Below are 11,662 nucleotides of genomic sequence, written 5' to 3'. Positions count from 1 at the left end.
GAGGTGAGATACTGACTCAAACAACAACAACAGCAACAACAAAACCCAAAAAACAAAGTGAGCTGAAGCAATATGAAAATGGGAAGCAAGATAATGGCAAAAGAGGGTATAGCTTCTACTAGTTAACATCACTTTTATTAGGCAAATCTACTTAAATTTCTTTAATAAGAGCTCTCTGAAATTATCTCCTATGGCAAATAAACTCCTGGGCTGGCTTGTTTTATAGAGAAGCTCAAATTGAAGTAATCATATGCCACTGAAATATCTTTCTAAGTACAGAATTTGTTTTGGGGATCACATCATGAGTCTCTGGGCTTTCTCCTTCAGAGACATGGAGCCACACATGTCCCACTTACAACAGTTGAGAACTTCCTTCTGATGACTCTGGAACTGGAAACCTGTAAGTTACTTTTTTCTTAGATTTATTTTCACTTAGTTTTTTTAGGTTTGTTTTACTATTTTCTTCAGTCAGGTTTATTGAGGTACAATTTTTCATGTAATAAAATTTACCCTTTCTGAAGTGTATAGTTTGATGAGTTTTGACTTGGGTCGTTAGGTGGCTACCCCCACATTCCTGATATAGAACATTTCCATCACCCCAAAAAGGCCCCTCAAGTCCCTTTCCAGTCAGTCCCCTCACCCTGCCACCGGCCCCTGGCAACCACGAGTCTGATTTCTATTCCTATAGTTTTGCCTCCTCCAGAATGCCTTATGAATGAAGTCATATAGTGTGTAGTCTTTTGAGTCTGGATTCTCTCACTTAGCATACATTTTTGAGATTATGCCATTACCCATGCTGTTGCATCTATTGGTATAGTTGAGTCTTCATATCTGTGGGTTCCCCATCCACGGATTCAACCAACCACAGATGGAGAATATTTAGAAAAAATAAAAAATATAAAATATTACAACAGCCTTGGGAGGCTGAGGTGAGTGGATTGCCTGAGCCCGCGGTTTCGAGAGCCGCCTGGGCAGGCGAGACCTCATCTCTACAATAAATCAAAAAATCAGTCAGGCGTAGTAGCACGCGCCTGTAGTTCCAGCTACTTGGTAGGCTGAGGCGGAAAGGTCGCCGGAGCACAGCAGGTCGAGGCTGCAGTGGCCGGGAGCGGCCGCTGCACTCCAGTCTGGGCGACAGAGTGAGACTCCAACTCAATAATAATAATAATACAGTAGAAATACAAATTTTAAACTACAGTGTAACAACTTTGTGCATGGCACTTACACCATACCAGGTATTTTAAGTAATCTGGAAATGCTTTAAGTATGCCAGAGGTTATATGCAAATAGTATGACGTCTTATAAAGGGACTTCAGCAGCTGTGGATTTTGGTGTGTGTGTGTGTGTGTGTGTGTGTGTGTGTGTGTGTGTGTGTGTCTGTTAGAACCAGTTCCCTGCAGAGGATAACTATAGTTTATTCCTTTGTGTTACTGAGTAGCATTCCAGTTGTGTGGCTATATCCAGTTGTCCACTCATCAGTTTACAGACATTGGGGTTGCTTCCAATTTGTTGTCAATTGTGAATAAAACTGCTGAAAATACTTATATATTTTCATGGGGGGGGGGTAAATACTTAGGGGTGGAATGGCTGCATCACATGCTAAGTGCATGTTTAACGTTTTAAGAAATGGCCAAACAGTTTTCTAAAGTGGCTGAAACATTTTTCATTCCCACCAGCGATGTATGAGAGTTGTGTGTTCCACATCTTCAGCAGAGTCTTCTATTTCAGTTTTTAAAAAAATGTCAGCCTTCCTACTATTAGGTGTGTAGTGGATCCTCATTATGGTTTGAACTTGCATCTCTTTAATAGCTGATGATGTTGAATGTCTGTTCAAGTGCAAATGCCTTCTTGACTGAATTGTCTGTTGAAATCTAGTCCCATATTTTAATTGATATTTATTTTCTAATTATAGAATTTTTCCTCTAATCCTATGAGAAGTTAATTATTAACGAGTTTTAAGAGCGTTTTATGTCTTCACATACACATTCTTTCACATAGGTGTTTAGCAAATATCTTCTCTCAAGCTGTGGTTTATCTTTTCAGTCTGTTAAAAGAGTTTTCTGAAGAGCAGAAGTTTTAAATTTTGATGAGCTCTAATTTAGCAGTTTTTTCTTGCATTGTTTTTGCTTTTTTGTGTCTCATCTGAGAAATCTTTGTCCAAGAACCCACCCCTTGTCTAATCCAAAGTCACAAAGATTTCTCCTTTGCTTTCCTCCAGATGTTGTATAGTTACACTTAGGTCTGTGATCCATTTTGAGTTAATCTGCACGTATGGTGTGAGGCATTTTATGTGTTTTTTTGTGTGGTTTAAAAGAAAATGTTTCTGTAGGGCCTACTGTGAGTGTGTTATACAACTTACTGCAACTTAAGTTGTACCATCTCCCTCCAATACAGCCTGCCAAATAGAAGCCCAGTCATAAGGCTGGTGGGGGAATTCCGGGAGTTTGGCATGTGGAAGGGCCCTTCATTCAGCACTCTGCTTCCAACCATTTTGTCAGGTCCCTTGGTTATCGTCTCCACATTGTCAAATCCATTTCCTTGCTCTAGCCTCATCTTCCTCAAACTCCTATAGCATCCCCATATTGGCTGATACCTTCCTCTCTGGACAAAGACCTCATCATCAACCAGTTTCTCACTTAGTGATCTAAGGCCGCAGAAGTCCATCTGCATTTTCTTGACCATTAGTGACTAGGAAAAGTGCCGTCATGCTCTGTAGTCACTTGCCAACAAGACCGTCAGGAGGTAAAGCAGTTGCCACGTTGGAGTTCACTGTTGCAAGTTCTCTGGGGTTTATATATTTATATACAGAGTAAGGAGGTCAGCTCATTTGAGTCTTGACTCCTGTGTAATGACCTTTAATGCATATTGAAAAACTGCTGTTCTCAAGAAAGCATAATCTATACCTCAGATAATTTGCAGTCTCAAAAATTTGCCTATATACATTACAACAATTACTTGTGTATCATTATTTGTATTATTTGTAGCTCATACATTTTAGTGAGTAACAAAAGCAACAGTGTTCTCCTGCAATTTGTTCTTGCTAAAAATGTTTCTTTGTGATTGAGGAACATTCCACAACACAGTTGACTTGGCTGCTTCAAAAATGTCAACGCTATGAAAGATTTTTAAAAGATTGAGGGCCCACTTAGGGAGGCCGAGGTGAGAGGATTGCCTGAGCCCAGGAATTCTAGACCAGCCTGGGCAACATGGCGCGATCTCGACTCTACAATAAATCAGAAAATTAGCCAGGCATGGTGCTGTGTGCCTGTAGTTTCAGCCGTTTGGAAGACTGACGTGAAAGGAACCCTGGCAGGTTGAGGCTGCAGTAGCCATGATTGTGCCACTGCACTCCAGCCTGGGTAACAATGATACTCCGACTCAAAAAAAAAAAAGGGAACTGTTCTAAATGGAAGGAGACTAAAGAATCATGAAGACACTACGTAATGCCTGATGTTTGATTGGATTATGGGTTTTTTCAGGCCATCACATGATTGGGAGAATTGGCAAAGTGTGTGTGTGGATTATAGAGAGTGATATCTCTGTGAGAACCCTAGCCACCTTGGTCTCCTGGACTCTCAGCTCCATTTCCTTCATCAGAGTCCACCAGTCTCTGCCTGGGCCTCCCCTCCCTGAATCATGGCCTGGACACGCACAAAGCAGTGAGCTGGGGCAGCTCAGGGATCTTTTCAATTATCTTCCAGCTCCTGGAAATCACTGTCCTTCATTGTCTGGTGTCCAATGTCTCAAAAGCTGTTGTGACATCTATTTTATCTGTTTTTTTTTTCCCCTTGGTTGTTTTCGGAAGGCGGTTAATCTTGTCTCTCTTACTCCATGTTGGCCAGAAGCCAATCATCTCCTTTAAATCTGTTTTATTTTGATTCGGAATCGAGCCAAAGATCAGGCATAGCATGTCATGTCTTTGTTTCCTTTAATCTAAAGCATTTCTGTCTTTTTTGGGTTTTTTTTTTCTTTTTTTGGATTGGAAAACATAGTTTACTTAAAAAGAAATTAGAGAGAAAGAGAAAGAGGAGATTTGCCTCCCCAAGGTAGGGAAAGGGGCCAAAGCCAGGAAACTTTGAGACAGCCATAGCTCAAAGAGCACATGGCCACACCAGAGTCTAGTAAGGCAGTGACCTTTTGGGGGGATTTTCATGACACTGGCATTTTTAAAGAGTCTGAAACAGTTGTCTTGTAAATTGTCCCACGATCTGAATTTGTGTTTCCTCGTGATTAGATTCAGGTGAAATATTTAAGGGAGGAATACTACATAGGTGATGTGTCCTTCTCATCTCATGACTTCAGGTGGCTCACAATGCTGTGTTTGATCACTTATTAAGGTGACATCTTATTGTACCCCACATCGTTAACATAAAATTTTTTAAAAGGCCGGGCTCGGTGGCTCAGCCTGTTATCCCAGGCCTTTGGGAGGCCAAGGAGAGTGGATTGCCTGAACCCATAGGTTCAAGACCAGCCCAGGCAACTTAGTGAGACCTTGTCTCTACAATAAACAAAAAATTAACCGGGAGTGGTAGCATGTACCTGTGGTTCCGGCTACTTGGAAAGCTGAAGTGGTAGAATCACTGGAGCCCAGCAGATCGACTCTGAGGTGGCCTCAAGTGTGCCACTCCACTCTAGCCTGGGCGAGAGTGTGAGACCCCAACTCAAAAAAAAAAAGAGTGGGGAGAAGAAAAGAGATGGCATCTTCCAGATATCTCCAATGTAAAGTTATTTTCCCCTTGTAATTAATAATCTATGGGTGATGCTTTGTGATCAGTGAAGATCATGCTCTCAAGTGTCTTTTCACACAACTGTGCATGAAGGGTAATCCTCTGAATTGAGTATTGCATTCGTGACTACAAAATGACACTTTCTTTGTGTGTGTGTGTGCGTTAGAGTCTCACTCTGTCACCCAGGCTAGAGTGCAGTGGCACTCTCATGGCCACTGCATCCTTGACCGACTGGGCTCAGCCCTCTGTCTCAGCCTTCCAAGTAGCTGGAACTCCAGGCATGCGCCACCACACCCACCTAATTTTTTGATATCTTGTAGAGATGAGGTCTCACCATGTTGCCTAGGCTGGTCTGGAACCTGTGGGCTCAGGCAATTCTCTCACCTCAGCCTCCCAAATTGCTGGCATTATAGGCGTGAGACACCGCGCCCGGTTCAAAATGACACTTTCTATCGTTCGTTCTCCATTCATTGGCTGGCAGTTGTTCTATGAAAGAAGAACCCTTCCCCTTTTTTCTGAGTATCACTGTGAGCTCAGGGGCTCTTATTTACATTGATTGTGTTGTGTCTTATTATTATCGTTAACCTTCTGAATGCTCACATTGTCCAGATTTGGCCAGTGCCATCGCTGTTATTATTCAATCCCACCATGTGGGTTAAACTTAGTGCTTTTTATACCCAGGGTAGTTTTCAATATTTACCACTCTCAGCAGGAACTAAAAAGGGACTCGAGAGTTGGGGCTCATTTAGACTCTTCTTAGAAGTCCAATTCTTCCGTGAACTCTCAACCCGAAGGGGGACTTCTGAGTTGGCGGGAGGTACTTATGGATTAAACCACAGATCAGTGTCGCCCAGGTCTAGTCCTGATCACCCTTATTCTAGACCACCATACCCACTGCCATACATGCCCTCTGTTGGGCACCTCTGTCGTCCTTCCTATTGGCCATCGGGTTCCTACCCAGCTGTCCAGCCAAGAACGTAGGCCTCAAGTCCTGTTTGCCCAGTCCTGTGGTTGCCTTGCCTGCCTCTTTTGCCTGCTCAGGTAGCCTCTTTACCATTAATTTAATTGTCTGTGTTTCCTTTTGTGGGATCCTGCCCAGCCATATGGCCTGCTGCCGCTGCCAATTTAAAAATAACATTGAAGTTGTCTCCACAAAACCATAATAAGAAATATTGATTATGAAGTTGTCTGCAAGACAGTCAAGCTGCATTGTGAGAGTACTTGTCTGACAAATGCTACACATTGTCCTCAGTCCAAACTGCCCAGTTGATAAGTTGGTACAGTTTTATTTCACTTAGTTTTAAATTTTTGTTTCTAAGTGATGATGATACATTTTTAAACTAAAGATGCAATTGCTTATTTTTATTCATTCGTTCAGAGTTAAACTTCCTAAATTTCTGTACATTCCCTTGCTGAAAGTTAGGTTCTTCATTGTTATGACATGATTTGGTAATATAACTGTTCCATCTGCATAAAGGACCAGGGGAAATAACAGAAGGGCAGGGGACTGACAGCAATGGCCACAGGCTGTGTGCTGCACTCTCTGCTGGGTGATTTGCCCCAGGGATAACTTGCTGGGATTGCATGTTTTGGTTTGTAAACTGGCTTTATATGAGTGAGGCTTCAGGTGTCATGTGTCCTTAGAGGACAGGTATAGATTGGTCTGGGTTTGTTGGTTTTTAACCACCTTCTAAAAGAGTAGGAGCAATACTGTTTTATGTGAAGCCTGCGAGTTTGTGGTTCCTGAATCAGACATCACTACCTGGCTCTTTTTTCTTCTTCTTCTTCTTCTTTTTTTAAGCAAAAATCAACAGGGCAAGGTGGGACAGTTACCCAACAGGGATACAGGTAGGTGAGTTAGGGTGAGTTACAAAGGAGAACTAGGGCATGAGAGCAGAAGTAAGTTGCATGCAGGAGGGAAAAGGAAGGGGGTGACGGAGAGGGTGGAGAGGTTGGAGATGTGGTGCCAGGAGGAGAAATGGCCTTCCATGGTTGGAAAGCATCCGTTCATTCTGATCGTAGAACCGCTTTGTGTCTCTATCAGCTCCCTGGAGACACAAGTGGAGATGGGGAAGGAGAGGGAAACTGGGAAGGAGAGGGAAGGTTAGGGGTTAAGAGGCAGAGTAAGGATGATGGGTGGAAAGATCTCTACCTGGCTCTTCTAATGGGATGAAAGGTTTCTCCATTCTGAGACTGTCTGAACCTGCTCCGAATCTCAAGCTTTCCTGTCCACTGAACACACAGTCGGGTCCTTCAGGTGTTTTTCTCTACATTAGGTCTAACAGCAGTAACTTCATGACTTCCAAAATGTGACTGTGTTCCTGTCCAGACAGCTTGAACACAGGCCTCTACAAGTGACATGGGGCGAATAATAAGTAACAACACTGCTACTTACACAAAGACTGTGTTGCTTCTTTTTCAAGACAATTTTTTTTCAATTATATGATTCCCTTTTCTCCCAGAGGTGGGCAGAACAAGCATTTTTAAGCTCCTTTTACAGATGAGAAAAAGCAGGATCTGATGTGTGAAGTGCTATGGCCTAGTGCCAGGTCTTCTACCAGTTCTGGGTTCTCCACAAGCCCATGTTCCCCCGCTCTCACGATCCTCACCTCCTCCTCTGACCCTCACCACCACCAAAAACACGTTTGAATCTGGAAAGAAACGCTGAGCGTGATCCACGTTCCCTTCGTGCTGTCAGAAGCCTTGAGTGATGCCCTAAGGAAAGCTGGGCAGATGAGAAATGAAAGAAAACCAAGTCAGCATCTGGCAAAGGTTGATTTTTCCCTTCTGTATTTTAGAACATAAAGTACTGTTTATCCAGAGATTCTACAGATACACTGACCATTCCACATAGGCAAACAAGGTGGCAAATTAAAAATCTTTCCACCTTCACCCCAGATCCCTGCCCAACTTAAGGAAAGACCCAGGATGAACATAGTGGCGTTTTTCCATGTAGCTCCTTCTGGAATGAAGGCTAGAATAGATGGGACAGGGAACTGGGTGGGTGGGCAGAGGAGTACATGTCACAGAAGGCCTGTTGGGAGGGACAGCAGCATCTCTGTCCTTGCTGCCCTCTTGGGCCATCTGTCAGCATGGCCATCTATGATGTAGTGAGAGCATGAGCATTCTGGGAGGTGGATGGAGGAGGGCAGGATAGCATGGGTCAGGGTAAGAGGAGGTAGGTCTGCAGAGAGGCTGGCTCAGCCAGGAAGCACTCATCTTCCACCTTGGCCATTGAGGCCCGGTGGGATAATCCTAAAGATAGTTACTGTATTGCACAGGATGGAATGTTCTGAGTAGATAGCCACATTTTCAAAAGATATCATTTCCTCCTGCTCTGGCCATTTCCCAGGCTCAGGCTGGGGTTATGCTTCTCCTCTCTGAATGGCTCAGAGGCTCACTGGCTCTTACTCTGTGGCTAGGATGTATGGCTGTGGACTGGCACAAGGTCATCCCCTCATCTTCCACGATCAAAGAAGTCTCTTTTATTTTAACTTATTATTTTTAGATTCAAACGATTCATGTGCAGATGTGTTTCATGGGTATAGCGAGTGATGGTGAGGTTTGGGCTTCTATGAAGTCCATTATCCAAATGGCATGCATGGTACCCAATAGGTATGTTTCAGCCTTGCCCCCTGCCTTCCTTTAGGGTCCCCACAAGGAGTTCCCATCTTTATGTCCGTGCATAGTCAGTGTTTAGCTCCCACCCGTGAGGCCATGTGGTATTTGTTCTTCTGTTTCTGTATTAACTCACATAGAATAATGGCCACCAGTGACATCCACACTTCTGTAGAGGACATGATTTTCTTCTTTCTTTATTTTACGTAGATGCAACCATGATTGCCCTACCTATGTTTTCCTACCGCAGCTGGCTGAATCCAAGGATGTAGAATTCACCAATACAGAGTGCAGACTGCAATTAATTTTTATTTATTTAACTTTTAATTTAATTTTAAAGATGTGGGATACAATTTAGGGTTAGGTATACATATGTTCATTATGCAGGTACTTTGTTAATGAGGTGTGCCACTCCTTCCCCAGGCATATTCCCACTATGGCCAGTCCCGGAGATATTTTAATTTCTTGCTCTGTGCTTCCTCTTGACAGTTGCAGGAGCATCTATAGGCGATGGAGAGGGAACCTTCATGAACGTACGACAAGCCCAGAAGAAGCAAATCAGCACTGAGCTGATTATTGAGCCAGAGATGCCGTCAGACAAGAGGAGCTTCAGCCTGTCAGTCTTCATGAATGAGCAGCTGGACTTCCATGAGGAAAGCAATGTCATCACCACACTCAATTATATCTTGCCTTGTTTCTCACAAGGAAACCTGGAGGATGTGTAGTCAACATTGCTGAGAAACTGCTTTTTTCAAATGTTCAGAATGGAGTTAGGGATCTGTTGAAAACAGTATAGACAGCCACTCCCTGGAACCATCATCCAGCAGTTCAACAGACAAAAGTGAATTGAAGAGGCTCTATCTTCTAGAAAATTGATTAGATGCAGACATTCAAGAAAAATTCATGAGTTCAAAAAGAAAGAAAGAGCTGCCATACTGATGCAGCCTAGCCTCAGATCCCAAATTTAAACACCAAGTCTCTCCAGAATAGTTGGAAATGGCCAGGCCATAGGAAAACAGCCTAGCAAAGACCCAGGGTGTTAGGAAAAGGCTGCAGACCGAGGACATGGTCATCAAGTGGCCCAGTGGCATTAAGAAAACGCACCTCAAGATCAGTGCATCAGGAGAACACTGAACACCCAGCCATCTGTGGAGCATGCAGCCAAGGAAAGGCGGCACAGGAGGCCAGCTCTATGGGAGCCAGAATGGCACTACAGGGTACAGAGGTCCCAGGAGCTGGTGGGCAGCCTCTCCCACACTGCCCTTGTGCACACAGGTGCAGAAGGCCTTGGTCTCTTCCTTACAATAGATGGGTGTGCCCTGAGTCACCTCCATGAAAGCCCAGGCTAGGGATCAAAATGAGTCAAAAGATTTGACATATTTGTTTTAGATGATGCCAATATGAGAGTTAAAATCATGAAGGTGGCCAATCCTGTTTTACGTGCCAGGAAAAATATCACGCTCATTAAACTCACGTCCAGGTTATCCACAGAGCACCCAAGGCCAAGGAGAGTTGGATTTCAGAAGGAAGGTCCACTCGGTGGACTGATGCTTGCCAAGAAGCCCCATTCCCTGCAGTCAGAAACCTCATCAACTCACCCTTGCAGGGGGCTTTTTCATCTTCAGCAGACCTGAGCCCTCAGGAAAACCCTTGTTCAGAATTATTTGCTCTTTCAGAACCAACTCCAGGAAATATTACAGAAAGCTCCACAACAGGAACTACTTCTCAAGAAAACATGTTTGTGAAAACCCCATTGCTCCGGGAGGCACTATCTCTGAAGACCCCATGAACACTTACGAGGCTGACTCTATTGCACATGCCTTCGACACCATGTTGCCCATCAAACAGACCAATGAAATGCAGCGAGGCAGAAGGATCACCGAAGCCCAGCAGGTCGAGGCTGCGATGACTGGGAGCGGTCACTGCACTCTTGTCTGGGTGTCAGAGAGTGAAACTCCAACTCAAAAAAAAAAAAAAAGAAAGAAATGCAGTGGGAGTTCGGCAGCCTGGGACCTGAGCAGTCTCCCACGCCACAGAGCCTCATGTATGTATCTGCTCTTCTTTCCCCAGCGGTCCAGTTTAAGAGTCAACCAAATCAGTAGTTACAGTCCCTCAACTCCAACAATGATGGTCATCTAGGGCCCCAGGGGCATTAAGAAAAGGCACCTCAAGACCAGCGCATAGGAGAAAACAGGACACCCAGCCATCTGTGGAGCATGCAGCTGAGGAAAGGAGGCACAGGAGGCCTGCCCCTAGGGAGCCAGAATGGCCTCACAGGGTGCAGAGGTTCCGTGAGCTGGTGTGCAGCCTTCCATACAATACATGGGTGTGCCCCCAGACACTTCCATGAAAGCCCTGTCTGAGGATCAAAATAAGTTAAAAGACTTGACATATTTGTTTCAGATGAAACCATTATGACAGTCAAAAGCATGAAGGTCGCCAATCCAGTTTTACATCCCAGAAAAACAAATACCACATTCATAACAGTCACTTCCAGGTGATCCACAGAGCAACCCAGGCCAAGGAGAGTCGGAAGATCAGGAAGGAAGACTTACACAGTGGACTGATGCTTGCCAAGAAGCCCCATTCCCTACAGTCAGAAACCTCATCAACTTGCCCTTGCTCGGGCCTTTATCACCTTCAGGAGACCTGAGCCCTTTTCCAGAATTATTTGCTCTATCAGAGCCAACTACAGAAAAAATTAAGGAAAACACCACATCAGGAACTACTACTTGAGAAAACATGTTTGTGGAAAGCCCCATTGTGCCGGAAGGCACTATCTCTGAAGACCCCATGAACACTTCCGAGGCTGACTCTATCGCACATGCATTCAATACTGTATTGCCTGTCAGACACACCAAGGAAATACAGTGGGAGTTCAGCTATCCAGGGGCCTGAGCTGTGTCTGACACCACAGAGCCTCATGTATCTGCTCTTGTTTCCCCAGCGGTCAGGTTGAGAGTCAGTTAAATCAGGAGTTGCAGTCCCACAACCCCAACAATTATGTGCAGAGGCTCATTACCCATGGAAGATGAGCTGGGGAGAGTACCCACAAGGAGCCCAGGGCTCTGGGACTACTCGTTCTGGCTTTGTAACTTTGGCCATGATAGTAACCTCACACTTTGCTTATTAGAGAATAAACCAGACCCAACACAAGACAAACTGCAAAAGGAATTGCTCAGTGGTGTGCACTGAGCCGATTACTGAGCCAGAGATACCCTCAGACAAGAGGACCTTTAGTCTGTCAGGCTTCATGAAGGGGCAGCTGAATCTCCATGAAGAAAGTGAGGTCATCACCACACTCAATTATATCTTGC

The 11,662-nt window shown here is 44.4% G+C and overlaps 1 protein-coding gene across 1 annotated transcript; it reads left to right on the top strand.

Moving 5' to 3' along the window:
* The first annotated feature begins 351 nt into the window (after positions 1 to 351).
* LOC110596235 (leucine-rich repeat-containing protein 37A3-like) lies at positions 352 to 10,134 on the top strand. Its single transcript, XM_021715815.1, is given in 7 exon segments — positions 352 to 402; positions 5,816 to 5,865; positions 5,907 to 5,978; positions 6,826 to 6,830; positions 8,844 to 9,125; positions 9,735 to 9,905; positions 9,908 to 10,134. Coding segments are annotated over 7 exon segments (831 nt in total). The 5' UTR covers positions 352 to 378.
* The last annotated feature ends 1,528 nt before the right edge of the window (positions 10,135 to 11,662 follow it).

The sequence above is a fragment of the Carlito syrichta genome, unplaced genomic scaffold (assembly GCF_000164805.1).
Source record: "Carlito syrichta isolate Samal-C Ts95f unplaced genomic scaffold, Tarsius_syrichta-2.0.1 Scaffold307733, whole genome shotgun sequence".
NCBI classification, from domain to species: Eukaryota; Metazoa; Chordata; class Mammalia; order Primates; family Tarsiidae; genus Carlito; species Carlito syrichta.
This window is presented reverse-complemented; position numbering and strand designations above follow the sequence as displayed.